This window comes from Vicugna pacos, chromosome 4, assembly GCF_048564905.1.
Source record: "Vicugna pacos chromosome 4, VicPac4, whole genome shotgun sequence".
NCBI classification, from domain to species: Eukaryota; Metazoa; Chordata; class Mammalia; order Artiodactyla; family Camelidae; genus Vicugna; species Vicugna pacos.
Window position 1 is genome coordinate 52313307 of NC_132990.1, and position 19801 is coordinate 52333107.

The 19801-nt window shown below is 37.1% G+C and overlaps 2 protein-coding genes across 8 annotated transcripts in view; one reads left to right on the forward strand and one right to left on the reverse strand.

Annotated features, from left to right (window-relative positions):
* INVS (inversin) overlaps positions 1–4054 on the forward strand; it is a 122396-nt gene extending 118342 nt beyond the window's left edge. For all 4 annotated transcript variants that reach the window (XM_072959828.1, XM_072959826.1, XM_072959830.1 and 1 more), the window contains one exon: positions 2245–4054. In XM_072959828.1, the coding sequence (XP_072815929.1) occupies positions 2245–2393 (149 nt within the window). In that variant the 3' untranslated portion in view covers positions 2394–4054. The remainder of the gene's footprint in view (positions 1–2244) is intronic.
* TEX10 (testis expressed 10) overlaps positions 3967–19801 on the reverse strand; it is a 45477-nt gene continuing 29642 nt past the window's right edge. For all 4 annotated transcript variants that reach the window (XM_072959834.1, XM_072959831.1, XM_072959833.1 and 1 more), the window contains exons 11-15: positions 19348–19481; positions 9684–9764; positions 7903–8084; positions 5607–5817; positions 3967–4184 (exon numbers count right to left, since the gene is read on the reverse strand). In XM_072959834.1, the coding sequence (XP_072815935.1) occupies positions 4071–4184; positions 5607–5817; positions 7903–8084; positions 9684–9764; positions 19348–19481 (722 nt within the window). In that variant the 3' untranslated portion in view covers positions 3967–4070. The remainder of the gene's footprint in view (positions 4185–5606; positions 5818–7902; positions 8085–9683; positions 9765–19347; positions 19482–19801) is intronic.

Here is a 19801-nt window from a genome sequence, read left to right on the forward strand (position 1 = left end):
GGAACTTTCTTTTTAATCACAAGACGAGAGTTTTACTCAGGGCCCCTTCATTCATGCCAGCATTAAGTTTGGATGATAAGTTCAGTGCTGTCAGCAGTTAATGCCAGGTCCGGTGTTTCTCATGGGTGACTATGGCAACATGCTCCCCCCAGTCCCTGCTCCTCGGTCATCCCGCAGAAACTGAGCGCAGCTGGGAAGGTGAACAATGACTGTCAGCATGAACTTTAACATTCATTTAGTTTTTGACAGGGGTTGGGGTGGTAGCTGGAGGTGGGGGGACAAGAATTAATGCCAAAGCTAGTTAAGAGTTGGGCAACCCATGTAATATAGGCAGGCTGATCAGGAGTTGATGGGTGTGGCAATTAGAATCTTTTGTAAGGTATCAGGCCCATAGTTCTATGTTAAAAAAAAAAAAACCACAACTCTTGTTGAGTGATCTGAAGAGTGGTTTCAAAAACAACTGTCAGATAAAACTGCCAAAGAACTAGCATTTAGGTAATCAAATATTATAAATTTTTGAGCATTTTTTACTTTGTCTCAAGAGAAAAGCCCAGGACTACCAAATCTTTAGAAATGAAAGTGTTTAGCAGCATAAAAGGTTTTTAGTTAAAGGACAGAATAAACAAATTCAAAGAAATACTTAGTAGTTTCTTAAGCCCTCATATGAACAAACAGCTTGTTTGTCCTACACTGGCTTGAAAACGGACAAGAACTTAGAATCTTTTCCAACACTGAAACTTGGACAAATGTTTTTTGAGGCCACCCACCCACGTTAACCACTAACCTGTGAATAAGGCTGATGGTCAGTCAGAGCTGTCAGCCAGTTTTGCTGCAGCATGTGCTTTATACAGAATACGTGTCTGTAAATTTCCATGACTTGGACATCCATGTAAGTTTCTGATCCTGTGGAATCACAGATGCCAAACTGAACCAAGGAGAAACCATTAACTTTTGTCTTCACCTTGAATAGACTCTTCATCTTTTGCTTTGAGAATTCCACAAGGTTAAGATAAGGATCTTGGGATTCTGCTCACTGTTCTACTTAGTTTTAGTAAGTTGTTTGCACATCATACGTGCTCACACTCATCTGAGTGAAGACTGTTGCTCTAGCCATCAACGTAGGGGGAGGCTTTAGTATTGCCTTTACGTCTTCAAAAGGAGCAGAAAGTGAGCTGGAAATGGCAAAGTAAAAGCCTCCTTGGACTTTCTCTACATGCATTCAGGAGACAACCACATTCTCCTGTCTTCTGTACCCACCCTGCAAACCACCTACATACACACCCACAAAGAACAGCTGCATAGTAATTAACGATCAGAGAGCATACATGTAATGTCCTAAATTTGGAGGCCCCTCTCTTTAAAAATAAAAGAACTTCCTTTAAAAAATTCCATCCCAGTAAATAGAATAACCATGGCTTAAGGGATTACTGGTACCCCTGTGTGAAGGCAGAATGTTCCTGCCCACCTACAGAGAGTATGCAGGTGACAACTCAAGACTTGATGGAGTGAAGACAGCCAAAGACACACGAGTTCCAAAGCAGTTCACTTTAACTTTATTGAAGTAATAGTAATAAAACCAGAAGAGAAAGTAAGACATATTTTTGTAACTTTTAAGAAACTACTTACCTTTCATGTTTGCTTCTTTGTTCGTTAGGACAACATAGAGCAGCATGGCCTGAGCAAGGTCTCTTAACTGCCTAGGTGCTCAGCATCCTCATTTATTGAGTGAGAGGGCTGAGCACACCACTCACTTTCCAACTGGAGCATCCTTTACATTTGTAATAAAGTCATAAAAAGGCCTAAAATATCCACTTCAAGTCTAATATGCCTATCAGTCTACCACCTGAATAGTTTTCAAATGAACCTGTTGTCTAGAATGGACTATAGCCAAGTACGTGGCACATGGAAAATTACACGTCTGTATATGTTCATGTTGTTAGAGAGGCACAGAGAAAAGCAGTATCATCCCCGTAATTCCAGGCAGACTGAAGACCTGTGTTCCAGTCCTGGCTTCTCAAACACCTGCCCCTCCCAGTCCAGGTTCTTTCCTTAGAGAGATGTCAAGCATCTTAGAGATGGAGAATGCAAGACTGATAAATCATCCAGTCTCTACAATAAACTAGTCATCCCTTTAGCCTCATGGATAGTCCAACCCAAACCCTTTTTCCTCCCCATCAGGGAACTCTTCCCTTCAGCATTAAAATTAATAAATCTGCATCTCTCTCTGGTATTTGTTTTTAACAGTGAGCAACTTGCAGTGTATACAACTCCTTGAGAACAGTGGAAGATCAAGGAATTTTTCTTATAACCTGCAATCAGCTAATACATCAAAAACCAAAACAAAGCTTCGACTGCCTCTGGAGGAAGACTGTACCCGGAGGAGCACAAAATAGCTAGTGCAGATTTCAAGTTCTTGCTGATAATCTTTCACACTTTGGGAGAACTTTAATATCCATGTCCGAAGCTTTATCAGCCTGAAAATGTGGTAACAACAGGAAATGCCAGTGTTTCCTTCCTGCTGTCACATAGCACTGTTAAGTAAATGCCTAGCCTGTGCTGAAAGGACCAAGGTAGACTACTCCCATGCAAAACTGCTTAGCTGGCTGCCTCCATGCTGGTCAGTAAGGCTGGAAAGGGAATTCCTAATTAACAGTACAGTCTAAGTCAAACTCAGAATGTGAGCACTAAAAGGGCTGCTGGGGTGGGATTTCTGCCTGCCAGCTGCTGCGACCTTGGTTTGTTGGCTCCAGTGAAGAACTAATGAGATGGGGAGGAGGCTGTCCTACAGCAGCTGCCTGCATTTCACTACTTTCCTGGGACCTAATGCAAGGAACTTCATTGCAGATACCACATCCTGTTATTACAACAGTATCAGTTTTAATTTTTAGACCAGAATCATGACCCAGTGTCTTTTAGAAATTTTGTAAGACTGTTAACAGGTACACTCTGTTGACTGCTTACATTTACAGTCCCTGTGTCAGCCTCTGAAGGCCACAGGATGCTGCCACGTCCTCTGTGCATGGCGTTCCTACTGCCGAGCACCAGCAGAGGTATCAGCACCATGGAATCCATCCGGCAGGTTCACAGAGCAGATCATTCATGCAAAAGGTGCCAATTCGGGCCTTAACATTGCACTTGCATTTTCTGCCTGACCTGCAGAGGTGAGCAACCTTGTCAAAATGCCATTCCTTTGGCAGGGGAAAATACTAAATATGCATTCTAGGTCTCTAAGAAAACACCTGGTTTAAATAAAATGCAGTGATTGTGGGCTTTTTCACACATTTTAAGGGCAAAGCTACTAGGAATATAGACAGTAGGAAGAAACAGTGACATATTAGGCTCACAAATGTTTCTAGGACTGCTTCCATTTTAAGATTTTAAGCCACCCCTGTCCTGACAGTAAGAGATAGGAAGCAGTAGTGTTAATTACCTGGATTCTTTTTTTTACAGTTGTCCAGTTAAATTACTTCATTATTATGAAAAAGCTTATAATAGAAATTAAAAACTGTTAAAATGGATCATTAGTAGAAACTAATTTTGTAAGCATTATCTAGATCAGACCAAGCATTGATTTAGGTGTAGGAAAATACAAAACTATAGCACTGTCTTGAAATCTTGCCACTGCACAGAGGGCTAAAAATCCTCTGTAAACAACAGAACTCTATAGTGAGAAGCTGCATGTTGTGACGGATAAGGGCAGCCACTCCCAAACAAAACCCCAAACTAGCCTGGAGCTGAGAACACAAAGGTTTGCCTGGAAGAGACTGCAAAGATTCAGCTAATTCCTTAGTAACAGAAGGTACCATATCATCACTCTGTATTTTGTATATATCTTGCTATGAAATACACAGTACCCTACCACTTGTAACCACTCATAGCCACATACCACATGCTAGTCCAGGAAGCCAGCCTGTGCATCAGAAGGAACGTTTCCTATTTCAGTGCAAAGGAAAGTTCATAAACAACTTCTTTAAAAGTTCAGCTTTAATGACAAACATTTAATTACATCAGTCTCTTTTCAAAATTAGATGTGAATAAACAATTTCAAACAGGAGGTGCATGGTGCCTTTTCAATATACTGTACTCAATGCACTGGGCCCCTGGGGATGCCCAGTGATGTACATGTTGAAGCAATAATGTAAGTCTGTGAGCCACTGCTCCTGCACACCTCCACTCTTCAATGTCTGCAGAGAAACACAAGAGTAATGAGAGTTGTACCAAAACTGCTCCCTGACAGTTTTCACACCCAAACAAGATCTAAGTCCTTGCCAAGGTATCATCATGTATAAATTACCACAGAAAATCTCACTGAAAAAGGGAACCTATTTATTGGGCATTACCACAGGTAGTGAAAATTCCTAGTTAATCCTCAAGTACAAGTGCTACTGGTTTCTTGTTGGGCTCTTCCCTCCTACTCTGGCTAGGGACTGATGAAATCTCACCGTTTAACCACTCTGACATACTGGACTTCCTCCTCTTGGTATTCTAGCATCTCATGATCTTTGCACTAACATCAACTATTAAAATAATTTTATAGGGCCAACAGATAATTTGTCATTCTCTTCCTTATAGAGATGGGCTGGTTCTCCAACCTCAGAATAATCCAAATCCTTTACTTTTCTTCCTTTCTACTATTTCTGAATTTTCTGCATCTTCTTCCATTACTAAGAAAATTCAGAACACACACCTGTGTTATATGCATGTATAAACTCTTTGAAGTATTATTACATAATAGCGATCAATAACTGACCCCCCCAAATACCTATACCAAAAACCTCTCTTTAACTCCCAAACCAAAAACACAAAAGGACCCCTAGACAACAGAGCTGCCTGCCCCAGGTAAATACAGAACCAACCATTAGACAAAGATGAAGCCTGCAATTCCAACATCCTTCTCTTCAAGTGAACTAAGTGACTAAAAATAGGCCTGTCGTTTATTCTTGCTAAATATCCTTTTTTTTAAAATATAGTTTTTGTTGGAGGGGAGGGGTAATTAGGTTTAATTAATTAATTTATTTTAATGGAGGTACTGGAGATTGAACCCAGGACCTCGTGTGTGCTAAGCATGCTCTCTACTACTTGCGCTGTCCCCTCCCCCTAAATATCTTTAATGACAGCTAATATTTGTTGGGTACTTAATGTGATACAGATGCGGTATAAACTTTACTTGGATGATCTCATTTAATGGTCACCAAAACCCAATGTAGCTGCTATTATTCCCATTTTTACAGCTAGGAAAACAAGCTCAGAGAGAGGTAAAAAAGAAAAACCCCACCAACTATCATAGTTAATCAATAGAATCTGCATCACAATCCAGGCAGCAGTGACTCTGATGCCTGTACCTTTTCCAACTAAGCAGCCTGCCATCTTAATTCATTTGAGTATTTGAAGGCTTTCATTACTGATTCTGGGATCAAAGACACCCCCCTGGTTATGTGACAGTCAGGGACTAGACAGCAGGGGAAGCCAGAAGGTATCACCACACTGGGCTTAATCCCAAGAGTCAGTCAACACACAGGAACCGTGGCCTCCCAGGAGCACCCGCCATGCCCATGAATCTAGTGCGAACAGTACAAAGTCCTTGTTCCCCAAGCTTCTTTTCTTACTGTGATATTCTTGATGATCTGCTGCACCAAGATGGCATTGGTCAACATATGAGTCCTGAGGGGTGCATGCTGAAGCAGCAGGCGAAGCAGCTGGCCCACAACAGGCAGCTCCTCAGGCCCAGCTCTGTTCACCCGCAGGCTCTGCAGCATCAACCGTAGGACTCGTGGCAGGAGAGCCAGCATGGAGACACAGACCCCCCATAGCTTGTCCCTGCAACAGCAGAGACAGGAACAAGACAGTGAACCAACACATATGGGAAAACCGCCCTATCAATACTTTCCAAAACTAAAAATGTCCTTCTAAGAAACATGGTGTTTTCTGGTAAAACCCCACAAAGCTAATAAAAACTGGGTCTTACCAGAGCTAAACAAGCAAATGCAGTGAGGAATCAGCTGCTCTCCCAGATTTTATGGGTTTCAGGAAGCCTAACAACCAGCATTTTCCCAGGCTTAACAGGACATTCTCGAAGCCCTAGTGATCATATTTAACAGAGACTCTGACTGCCAACACTTCCTTGTGACTAAGTAATGTCATCCTGACAGATGCGTAAGATTCTGGTAATATCAAACTTTCCAATACCCAGACAAAACACTTAAAACAGAATTTTAAACAGGCAAAGTGTATTAAATACATTGTATTCTGTTCAGTCCAGCCACACTGAATCAAAGCAGGATGTTCTTCTATCTGAGAAGATCTCTGAAACTTCTCACCAGTGTTTCACAAAGGGGCTCCTATATATTTCAAGTGGCAGAAAATGACAAATAGCAATATATATATTTCATAAATGGGGATGCTTACTATAAAATTTTTAGAACCCTGACAAGTTCTTTGCTAAATAATTACGATGCCTTTTCTTGACCTATCAGACCTAAAGTTTGATGGGTAAGAAAATACCATCAAATCAATGTTTATGTGTAAATTTTACAAGGATTATTAATAGTGAAATCTACAAAGTTTTAAATACACCCATTTAGTGGAAAAAATCCAAATGTCTATTGACAGTAAAATGGGTAAGTTATAGTACATTCAAAATAACAGAAACTACAGAATGGGGGTACTAGACCGCAGCCATTCGAGCTCAGAGCCTGTATCTGTACGTAAAATTTTACTGGAACATAGCCACACCCATTCATTCACGTATTATCTAATGTTGCCTTCTCACTACCAGGGTAGTGCTGAGTAGTTCTGACAAGAGACTTTATGGTTTAAAAAACCTAAAATATTTACCACCTAACTCTACAGAAAGAAGTTTGCTGATTTCTGGTATAGAGAAACAACTGAATGAAATATATTTTTGAATCAACATATTTTTGAATCAACATGCGTTAACTCTCACAGATGACAATAAATAAAAAAAATACATACAGTATGATTCATTTTATATCATATTCTTAAAATATGCAAAATAAAATTAAATTATTTATAAATGCATAAAAAAAGTTTAAATAGAAAGGCAAGAAGTGATCAACAGAAAAGTGGTCTCTGGGGGTACAGAAAAGAAATGTAACTGTGGAGGGGAAATGGAGAGTGTGCATGCTGACGAGGTTCCGTTTCTGAACCTGGAGGTCCAGCAAATGGATGTGGATGTTCAGTTAATACTTAGTCTTTAAACTATTTAAATATCTTATACAATCATATGTATGATATATTTCTATGACATTTAAAAGTTCAGAAAAGACTAGAAAGGCAAATGTTAAAATGTGATAGAAGGATTTTTATTTTCTTATATTTGCTCATCTGTTAGATTTTTTAAAAAACTCCTGCAATGAATTAACAGCATTCCAATATGAACATGAATATGAGCATACTTTTTGAAAATTAAAGTGAAATCTTTCATACTGTACTAGAAGCTTTAGTCTAAAAATTATATATGAGCAAAAGCACTAATTAAGAACACTAGCAACTTAGAACAATTTCCTTAAATCCAAGAATTTAAAATCCCACAATGGCTAGTTCTAATAAAGCCAAAAACAAAATACAAAAGGCTTGTACTAATAATAAGCCCATCCTTCTAAAACTAGAATTTTTCTTCTTGCCAGATCTATAGCAATTTTAATAAGGGAAACTTTCAAACTTTGTAATGCCATCTAACTTTTCAAATTTGTAGCTTAAAGGAAAAAGCATAAATTAGGAATGCTCGCCACAACACAAAGGGGAGTCATGAAAGAACAAAGAAAAAGCTAGCTAGGTTTATACAAACTCTGAAAGAGAATTAGATTCTAGAAAAGCTCTCTTTTTTGGACTGATTGACTGTCTGGGGGAGTCCAACAGGTAGGAAAAAATGAGAACTATTACCTTTTTCTTAGATGTTCTGCTTCTCCTTTTTCTAAAGTAAGTAGAAAATAAAAAAGACTGTAGCAACAGGAAGCCAGAAACGGCAGGAGAGACTCACTAAGTACACACGTATGATCCAGGAGCTTACACATAACACCCAAAACACAGCCAGCTGTGCTGTCTGGAATTACAGTCAACCCAACCTAGGCAGAGAAAAATGAGATTAATGACCTCTTCACGACAGCCCCTCACCCCAGGATAAAACAAAACACCATTAACTGGAGTTAACTGTCACTTCTAGTGAAAACTAGTATATACATAATACATGCCATGCCAACTACCACACCTTAAGGTCCTGTTTTCCTTTGAGAATTTAATTGCTACAGTAAATGACTGAAAACATGCAAACTCAAGAAAACACACCGATTCAATCCACAATCTCCCCTTCATGACAGTGTTCTAAAATCTTCTAGATATTACAATTTCTATTGATGGCCAGAAATGCCATTATTTAAAAGGATTATTTCATGCATGCAAAGAAAATCTTGATACCATCACATTTACATGATCTTTAGATTATTCAGACTGGAAAACTCTAACTGGTATCACCTCCATCTCAGGTAATTAAATGTACAAACCAGAGTTCATTTTACAATTATCCTTTCCCCTGCCCTTTGGTTTAGCCAGTCATTTAGACATGACTAAGGAAAACACCTGCACTGGATTTCACTTGACTGCTTCACTCCCCCAAACTCATATAAGGGACATCAAGGTATGCTAACTCATCTGGACTCTACTGTATAATCTGTCATTAAGATGGACTGTAACTTTTAACTGTATATATGCATGGTTTAAATCTCCTGCAAACTACTGCTGAGTAATCACAAAGTCTGCAGGCTCTGAGGTCTTAACCTTTCCATCAAGTTGTCTGAAAAAAGTAGCCAAGACTGACTGGCATGTTGATCTTTTACTAGAATAGTGAATGTAGTCAAAGGAGGGCATAAATTTCTGGCGTAGAAGGGAGGAAAAAGTGGGGGTCTTCGAAGAGACAAGGTATAAGGATTGGAAGTTCGACAGCAGGGAGAAAAGAATATTGGGAATTCAAAGCAGCAGTCTTCCAACTCAAGGGAAGTAAAGAAAGGGGGATGTGGATGTGACTATAAAATTATCCAAACAAGTCAGAGTCCCTGGAAGATAAATTTCTGGAGCCCTCCCTTGCATTATAATCCATTATTATACTAAAAAGCCAAAGGTCAAAGTGTAAATGTTGAAGGAAATGAAAAGCAAACTCCAGGTATACCTAATGTGAATTTAATACCAATGAGAACAAGAGACACCCACTGGCCAAAACGTAAGTCGGTTTCATGGCTGAGCTCCCTGCTTCTAGTGAGCAGGCCTCCAGGCTGACAGGTGACATCCCTACTTTAGACCTCAAATCTTCTCAGTGGAAACTGGATCCAAGTCTGGATGTTGGATTCCCAATAGAGTGACAGCAGGCGTGTGTTAATTTAAAGCATTTAAGTCAAAAGGACCTGAGGTATAATTTTAAGGTCTTTCATTGCAGATGTAGAAAGTAAGATCCCAGGAAAATAAAAGGTTTTCCCAAGGTCACAGAATTAATTAGTAATAGCCAGGAAGAACACTAAGATTTTTCAGTTCTCACAGCATCACGCTATGAGAGGCCACGAAATTATTAAGCTTAGAATTCTGGACACTCACTGTCTCCTCAGGTAGGGCAAACTCAATCTTAACCAATGAATCTCTATGCCTTTTTGTGTAACAAAAAATTTATGTATATTTACCAAATGCTTACTGATGGCACTTTGCAGGATGTCAAAGCTCTGACTTCGGGCAGGGATAACCAATAAATTGTGACAAACTGTCTGTCAGAAAAGAAGAAAACCAGTATCAAATCAGAACATTTTAGGTCAGAAACAAGTTCAATAGATTTTTTTTTTAAACCTGCCTACTCTACATATTAAGAGGAAACTTAACAAAAAGTGACTTTAAAGATGCAAATGTTAAAGGTCAAACAATCAAGCCTCATATATTTAGGCTTATTTTCCAAATAATTCATTTATTAAACATTTACTGAGCACTGAGCTAGTCCTATTAGGTGCTACACACAGGAATGAAAGGATGAGAAACTCTTCTGTCTCACAGTCCTCAAGTAGCTTACCAGCTACCAAGGTACAGACTACATTTCTATTAAGTAGGTGCTACAACAGGAAGATCTGAGCGATGTGAACAGAGGGCTGACAAAACCCTTTCTTGGTGGAAAAACATAGCATAGGAAAAAAAAATTACAATCCAGAAAATACCAGTATCCTGTTCAAAGTAATTATAATGCTGCCTCCTTTCCCCAAAGGTAAAAGAGAACAGTCCACAGGAAAAGAAGAAAAATATGAGGGAGGTGGGGATTAAATCTCTACTACTTCAATTTTCTAAGTTCTCAAGAAAATAAGAGGAAAGGACAGCATTGAGTCCTTCAAAGAATCACAACACAACTCTAGAAGCTAACGGAATGCAGGACCAAAAATGAAATGGGTAGAAAAATTGCACAGAGAGACAAAGACAAGACTGGTAGAAAGAAGAATGTCACTCTAGGAAGAGAATGAACAGTCAAGATAAATTCAAGAGAACTGTCAGTCCTCAAAAATCAACAGCTCTATGCTTTGACCTCAAAGTCAGAATGACTCCTTGATCCATGGACTGCAGGAAGGATGCTGTGTTAGCAGGCATGAAAACAACGTTAATCTTGTACATCTCCACCAGAGTTCTAGGGTGACCAGGTGCATTATCAATGAGCAGTGATACTGTGAAAGGAATCTTTTTTTCTGCACAGTAGGTATCAACAGTGAGCTTAAATAATCAGTAAACCATGTTGTAAACTGATGCATTTTCATCAAGGCTTCGCTTCATTTATGGTGCACAGGTATGATTGGCATAATTCTTTAAGAGCCCTAGGATCTGCAGAATGGCAAATGAGTACTAGCTTCATCCTAAAAGTCACCAGCTGCACTGGCCCCTAACAAGAGTCAGCCTGTCCTCTGAAGGTTTAAAACCAGGCACTGACTTCTTTCTAGCCATGAAAAGTCCTAGATGGCATCTTCTTCCAAAATAAAGCTGTTTTGTTTACACTGAAAATCTGTTGTTGAGGAGTACAGCCACTTCCAAAAATTATCTTAGCTAGATCTTTCAGATAATTTGCTGCAACTTCTCTATCAGCACTTGGCGCTTCATCTTGAACTTTCATGTTATGGATGTAACTTCTTTCCTTAAACATCAGGAACCAGCATCTACTAGCTTCAAACTTTGCTTCTGTAGCTCCCTCACCTCTTTCAGCCTTCACAGAATTGAAGAGAGTTCGGGCTTTGCTCTGGATTTGGCTTTGGCCTTGGCCTGAAGGAATGTGGTGGCTAGTTTGATCTTCTATCCAGACCAAACTTTCTCCACATCAGCAATAAGGCTGTTATACTTATCACTTGTGTGTTCACTGGAGTAGCCCTTTTTTTCTATAAGAACTTTTCTTTTGCATCTTTAGCTTGGCTAAGTGGCCCAAGAGCTTCCAGCCTATCCCAGCTTTCAACATGCCTTCCTTACTAAGCTTAATCATTCTTATCTTTTGATTTTAAGTAAGAGATGTGGACTCTTCCTTTCACTTGAACACATGTAGAGGCCATTGGATGGTTACTGACTGGCCTAATTTCAACATTGTTGTGTCTCAGGGAATAGGGAGGCCTGAGGAGAGGGAGATATAGGGGGAACAGCTGGTTGGTGGAGCAGTCAGAACACATACAATATTTATTAAGTTTGCCATCTTACACGGGTGCTGTTGGTGATGTCCCCAACCAGCAATTACAATAGTGGTATCAAAGATCTCTGATCACCATAAGAAATACAGTAACAATGAAAAAGTATGAAATATTACAAGAAGTAACACCGAGACACAAAGTGTACAAATGCTATTGGAAAAATGGGTGCTAACAAACTTCCTCAAAGCAGGGTTGCCACAAACATTCTATTTTAAAAAAAAAAACAAAAAACAAAAAAACCACAGTATCTTCAAAGTACAATAAAGTGAAGCACAATAAAACAAGGTATGCCTGCATGCTAAAGTATGGACTATGGGCATTACATCAAATAGTCTAAGAAAACAGAAGTTCTTTGTACTGCAGTTGTAATTTTTCTCTAAGTTTGAGGGGTCTGCTTCTCTTCTGGGGCTCTTTCCTACCCCACTATTCCTTTACGTAGCTGGTGGGTGTTGGGAACAAACTCATTTCACCCAAGCTGCCTCTAAAGCCCACCCAAGGGTTCCCTAGGATTGGAAGCATGCTTGTGTTCAGAGTCCTTTTGTGCCCCACTTGCTTTCTCCTATTGTCTCAACTGCTTAATTACCACGGCTTTATAATGGATGTCTGGTAGTATAAGCCCTCCGGCCTTTTTACTCAACAAGGTCCTGCTATTTTTGTTCCTCAGCATTTCAATGTTAATTTTAGAATCACCTTTTCAATTTCCACAAAAACATCAGCTCTGACTTTGGATTACACTGAATCTATACTACAGAATCTATACTATATATTAACTTAGCTATTATTTTTTACAACATAGAAGTCTCCCTATCCATGAACATTATATATCCCTGCATGTATTTAGGTCATCTTTAATATCTCTCAGTAACATTTTATAGTTTTCAGTGTCTTCAGAGGTCCTCAGCAGTTCTCTGGAGAAATTTAATCTGTATTCATGGTCTCTGCCTATATGTCCCTATTACTAAGGTATAGCCGTCAAGAATCTGTAATGAGAGCCTGTGCGCGCACTAAAGACCCAACCCACTTTCAGGCCAGGGACTGGAGCTAATCATTATTTCCTTAGGACTATGAGTCACAGAGGTTATCGGCTTGGCTTTTAAGCCTCTCTGCTTTTGTAGTTAAGAATTTGGGAAATGTGGAGGAGATCAGACCCCTCAGAGGCCCCCTGATTCTCCTATTTTCTCAATTCAGCCCAGAAAGATGGTCAAAAGGTTGACAGGATTCCCTGTTCTCCAATAAAGGCCATTTGACAAAGTCGAATTCTTCTCTTCTTGCCTGACAGCCAGCTCCAGGCTCCTCAGGTATGTTGATGAATAAAAAGCCGTACTTGCACTAGTGAAATTCCACGTGGCCAAAGCAGCAGCAGAGCTGTGCACAAAGCTCAAACAGGGCAAAGAGATGTTTGATTTCTAACCAGTCAGAATGGAGTGTTTTCATAGAACACCGCGGTCATTCAGATGATACTCAGAAAGAGAACATAACAGTAGGGCTAAATTAGCACTAGGGCAGGAGTTAGCAAACCTTTTCTGTAAAATAGGACCAAATAAGTTAAGTATTTTAGGTTTTGCAGGACTCAGATTCTGCCACATATTCTTGGTTTTGAGTTACTTTTTCTGCTTTAACAACTGATTTACCAGAAAGTAAACACCACTCTTAGCTCAAGGGTGGTACAAAAACAGGGCCAACCCAGATCTGGCCTAAAACTGTAGTTTACTGATCCTCACCTTAGTAAAGGCTATGTACTCTAATAAACCACTGCAACAAAACTTAAAGACAAGACTAAGGGATAAAGCTGATAAGTAACTTGTCTGCCTGTCAGAACACAGCAAAATACTCTTTAAAAGAAGGAGGCAAAATCTACCATATAAAATTTCTACTGTCCAATATCCACTCACAATCTACTACACGTTAAGAAACATGAAAATGTGCCACATAAACAGGAAAAAAAATCAACCAACATAAATGACAGATATGACAGAATTAGCAGATAAGAACTTTAAACAACTATTATAAAATGAATATAAGAGAAACAGAAGATGAACCAAAAAAACTCTTGAGATAAAAAAACACATTATCTAAAACTTAAAATTCATTGGTTGGTCTTTATTCACAGATCACATGGTCATCTTTCTAGAAAACATGAAACAATCAACAGAAAAAAAAAAAAATCCTGGAACAATTAGAGCAAGGTTGCAGGATACAACATTAATATCTAAAAGTCAATTGCTTTCCTAAATACCAGCAATGAACACATGGAATTTGAAATTAAAAACATAATAACATTTACATTAGCACCCCCCAAAAAATGAATCTAATAATCTAATATCTAATAAAATATACTTAAGATCTATATGAAGAAAACTACAAAACTGATGAACAAAATCAAAGAACTAAACAAATGGAGGACATTCCAGGTTCATGGATAGAAAGATTCAGTATTGTCAAGATGTCAGTTCTTCCCAACTTAATCTATAGACTGAATACAAATCCAACCAAAATACCTGCAAGTCATTTTGTGGATATACACATACTGATTCTAAAGTCAATACAGAGAGGCAAAAGACCCTAGACTACTATACTGACTAGCCAACATATACTGAAGAAGAACAATTCAAAGGACTGACACCAATTTCAAAAATTACTATAAAGCTATAGTAATCAAGACAGTGTGGTATCGGCAAAAGAATAGACAAATAAATAAATGGAACAGAACAGAGCCCAGAAATAGAACCACAAAGTCAACTGATCTTTGACAAGGGAGCAAAGATTGTCTTTTCAACAATGATGCTGCAACAACTGGACATCCATATGAAAAAAAAAAATGAATCTAGACAGAGACCTTCACCGCTTCACAAAAATTAACTCAAAATGGATCACAACAGATCTAAATGTAAAATGTAAAACTATAAAATTCTAAGAAGGTAACAGGAGGAAAAATGTAGATGACCCTGAGTATGGTGATGAGTTTTTAGATACAACACTAAAGGTACAATGCATGAACAAAATAACTGATAAACTGGATGTCACTGAAGTTAAAAAAAAAGTTCTGTTCTACAAAAGATAGTGTCAAGAGTACAAAAATATTAAGCCCAGACTAGGAGAAAACCTCTACAAAAGACACATCTGATAAGGAACTGTTATCCAAAATACTCAAAGAATTCTTAAAACTCAACAATAAGAAAACAACCTAACTTAAAAATGGGCCAAAGACCATAACAGACACCTCACCAAAGAAGACACAAGGCAAGTCAGCATAGGGATAGATGGTCCACGTTATATGTTATCAGGGAAATGCAAATTAAAATAATAATGAGATACTACTACACATCTATTAGAATGACCAAAATCTGGAACACTGACAATACCAAATGCTGACAAGGATATGGAGCAACAGAGACTCTCATTTATTGCTGGTGGAAATGCAAAATGGTATAGCCACTGTGGAACATTATTTTGGTTGTTCCTTACAATATTAAACATACTCTTACCATATGATGCAGCAACTGCTCTCCTTAGTACTTACCCAAAGGAGTTGAAAACTTGTCTACACAGAAACCTACACACAAATGTTTATAGCAGCTCTGTTCAAAACTGCCAAAATTTGAAAATAACCAAGATATCCTTCAGAAGGTAGATGGATAAATAAACTGCAGTACATTCAGACAATGGAATATTATTCAGTGCTAAGAAGAAATGAGCTATGAAGCCATGAAACAAACATGGAGGAACCTTACATAAATATCACTAAATGAAAGAAACTAATCTGAAAAGGCTATATACCGCATGGTTCCAAATATATGACATTCTGCAAAAACCAATACTATGGAGATAGCAATTAGATCAGTGGTTGCCAAAGGGTTGGGGCAGGGGAGGGAGATGAACAGGCTTTTAGGGCAATGAAAATACTCTGTATGAGTCCATAGTGATAGATACATGTCATCATACATTTGTCCAAACCCACAGAATGGGGTTCACCAAGAGTGAACCGTAAACTATGGACTTGGGTGATTATATCAACACAGATCCATTATTTTAACAAATGGAGAAGGCTATGCCATGTGTGGGGGGGAGGGAGTATATAAGAAATATCAGTTCCTTCCCTTCAATTTTCTTTGTGAAACTAAAACTTCTCTTTAAAAAGTCTTTAAAAAAAATCAGTGGTTAGATTTAAGAGTAGATTAGATACTGCAGAAAAAAATCAGTGAACTTGAAGACAGCATACTTTCTGAAACAGACCATAAAAGGTAAAAAAAAAAAAAGTCTCATTCTCAAATGCTTGCAGAACCATATCAAGTGGTCAAACATATACGTTATCGGAGTCCCAAAGAATGGGACCAAAACATTTTTTGAAGGAATAATGGCTGACATTTCCCCCAACACAATAAACTATAAACCTAATAAACATCAGCAAACACCAAATTAAGAAAAACATGAAGAAAATAATATGAAGGTATTAAAATAATCAAACTGCTGGCAAATGTGATAAAAGGAAAAATCTTTAAAGTTTGTAGGGGAAAAAAGCCATGTAGAGGGGAAAATACACATTACATACAGAAAAACAAAAATAAGAATGACCTCACATGTCATTACACACTGTATTATGGCATGAAGTGGTACAGCATAGAAGGCAGGCTACATTAACTTAAAGAACATACACTTAAAAACAAAACAAAGAGGCACAGCCAACATGACAAAAGTGGGGACAAAATGGAATGCTGAAAATACTGAAGCTACCAATTATGATATCTAATTACAATGTAATGCTACACAGCAACAAAGAATGAACTACTGCTTATACATTAACAGATATCTCAGTACACTAAATGAATAAAAAGCAAATTACTCAAAAATACAATTTCACTTTTAAGAAGTTCAATAACATGTAAAACTAAATAAGAGGTTGAAGTTATTTGCTAATATGGCAAAACTATAAGGGAGCAAGAATAAGATAAAATTTAAGATAGTATTACTCTAAAGGGGCAGGGGAAAGGCACATAAGGGTTTCAAAAAAATTGTTTTATTTTTTTAACTGGATTAATGTTTTATTATTACTCTTCAGAACTTAACCAAGTTAAAAAATATGCTTTTACTCCCATTCAAAATTTTATAAATGACAACTAACATTAACCTTAAAATCTTTCACTGGCTCTGGAATAGAAATCTCCATTTGAGAATGGTACTGCTGTCCAGAGATTCCTTTTCCCTTTATGATCTTTCCCTGTTAACTACTGTTTACGTAATTAATAGCAAGGTCATGTAATTCTTCCTTCCACGCTCAGAAGAAATGATCACAAAGATACTACGTGAAAATTGCAAGGTCCAAATCAGTTTATAGAGTATTTTATTTCTGTAAAAGGAGAAAAACAAACACATACATACAAGTAATCATTTGTGAAGACACAGAAGTTATCTAAAAGAATACATTTAGAAACTAAGAAGGGAAAAATGGGGGCTGGGAGATAGGGAATGGAAGAATACTTTTTACTATTATCCTTCTGTTCTTCTAAAATTGTACTTTGTGAATAATACATACTCAAAAAAAAAGTTTTGATTAAAAAAAGATCACTTCAGCCTAGGTAGATAAAACTGCAACAAAATAAGCAATCCCACTCTAGAAACTTTTTCAAATAAAATAATTAGAAAAATAAATTTTTACACTAAGGATGTCAAAAACTATGTATATTTCAAATAATTTCAAATGAAAAGGCCAACTTAAATATAGCAAATTTTATCCAAAATAAAATTGGAATCTTCACTTAAGAACTTCAAAAATTAAAAATGAAACTTTCAGATTTTAACAATCTAAGTCTTAACATTTCAAAGACAGCAACCTTAAAGTATAATACATGTCCTTGCCAAATGTTCACTCAGAAATATAGCTGATCACATTTTCGTGACAATTGTGTCTTGGCTTTACACAGATGACATGCTTATGAAAAATTAGAGAAAGGTTACTGGAGCTGTCCAAGTTACCAAACTAGACACTGACAAACCTATGCCTTGAATTTGGGGCCCACTAATCCTCACACAATGTTTTTTCCAATACATCATGGTAGTTTAAATACATTAGAAACAGTCTGTCCTACAAAACAACTACTTCACTACTTTTGGCAAACCCAAACTCCCAAATCTAGTATGCAAGGCTTTAATCTCATTCTACCTTTCTTAGCTCTCTTCATTTAGAATGGAGTAAGATAAAATTTCAGATACTAAATAATTTGGTTAGTTATCCAATTCATTATTTTTCACTTTTAAAATCCAGTATTTTTTGAGAAGCTACATGTGAACACGGTACCAGGACCAGGGTAATAAAGAGAAGAAAATGTCACTGGTATGACCTGAGTGTTGTGATCAAACATAACCATGGGAGAGGTGTGTTAAATATCTACAAAGGTACAGCCCTCAGGGATAGGAAGAACATGAAGAGGATCCAGGAAGAGAACCAAAGAAGCAAACGGATCAGCCGATTAACATCAACTGGTATAGCAAGAAAATAGGCTCTAGAGACTACCTTGCTGAGAACACTGACAAAAAGGGTTAAAAAAAAGCCTTATGTCCTAGCAATTAGGAATTAGAAGGAAAGAATATATAGTCAGTGTCCTAGCCAGAAGCCTTCTGAATGATAAACAAAACTAGCCAGCAGAGAAAATAAATTCAGAATTTGCAAGAAAGATTCAAACCAAAATTATTTGGGGAAAAAAAAAATCTGGTTATTTGGAATGACAATTCATTCTTACTGGGCAAGCACCTTTCAAAGCAAGGAAAGAAACTGAAGAAATAAATTAACTGTATAAATATTTTAGAGACTCTAATCCTTGTTATTAACATTTATGATGTTTTTACATATTTATTTTACTTATCGGTAACATATAAGACAATTTTGACTATTAGGATAAAAGATCAGTCCTATAATTCCAATTTAAAACATGTCAGTAATTAATTTAGACTTGTGATTTTAACTTGAATTTCACTATAAACAGTGCTGAAACTTAACATATTAAGACTAATCATATTTATAAGTTAAATTTATTAAAGATTTACTATATAACATTTGTGAAGGTCTGACAGAAAACTGAACTACTTACCAAATACTGAATATATTAAAAGTTATTTAAACAGTTTAAAATTTTTAATGTTTATAAAAGCTGAACTTTAAAACTTAAGAAAAAATTAGGGTTTTAAATTCAACTTTAATAAACTACATACTAATTCTTAAAACCAAAGGAACTCCCGAATAATCTTTTCTGTTCAGGAAAAGGCCACTTTCAAGGATTCCAAATCCTACTTAGCTCATACTCATCCTTCAATTTCCAAGTCAAAATTCTTCCTTTTCTATGAAGCATTTCCTCTTTTCCATAATAGATTTATCCTATCTATCCTGTGCTAGATAAAAGAGAATAAATTTGTCTCTATCATTCAAATTGCTAATTTATTCTATTCTAGTGGCATAACTTATAATGAAAACCATTCCTCTTTCAGAAACAAACATCTCCTATCCATGGATCATAAGCACTTTCAGAACAGGGATTGTATCTTATACTACTCTACATCTCTAAAAATATCTTATACATGGCAATCCTAATATATAGTAAGTACTGGTGGTTGATGAACTAAATTCTAAGAGCCATGAGTTTCTTTTTAAATGCACAATTACCTCTGTTACGTCCCAATGGTGTAAAAATTGATCCAAGTCAGTAAGGTAAAGCAGCACAGGGGAAAGCTGTGTCTGGATGACATGAGGAACTCCTCGAAGGCTCTGAAGCCAAGTCAACTCCTCTTTTGAAAATCCTAATTTGGGTACAAAGAAAGCCAATTTAAAAAAATAAATCACAAAGCAAGTGGCATACTTATAATTCTTTTTAAATAGAGATAACATATATCTTCAAGTTAAATTCTTCTTTAAGCTACCTTTTTTTTCTGAATTTCTGCATTTCATGTAGTATTTTTAAAAATGAAATGCTAGCAATGGAGGTAGCAAAATTTATGTAATTATGTGCACAATGGATGTAACCTGACTCAGTATATAATACAGCAAGAAACAGGTTCTATCCCTTATGTTGGGGGCTTTACCATTTTTACTTAAATAAATGAAAAGGCATAATCATTCT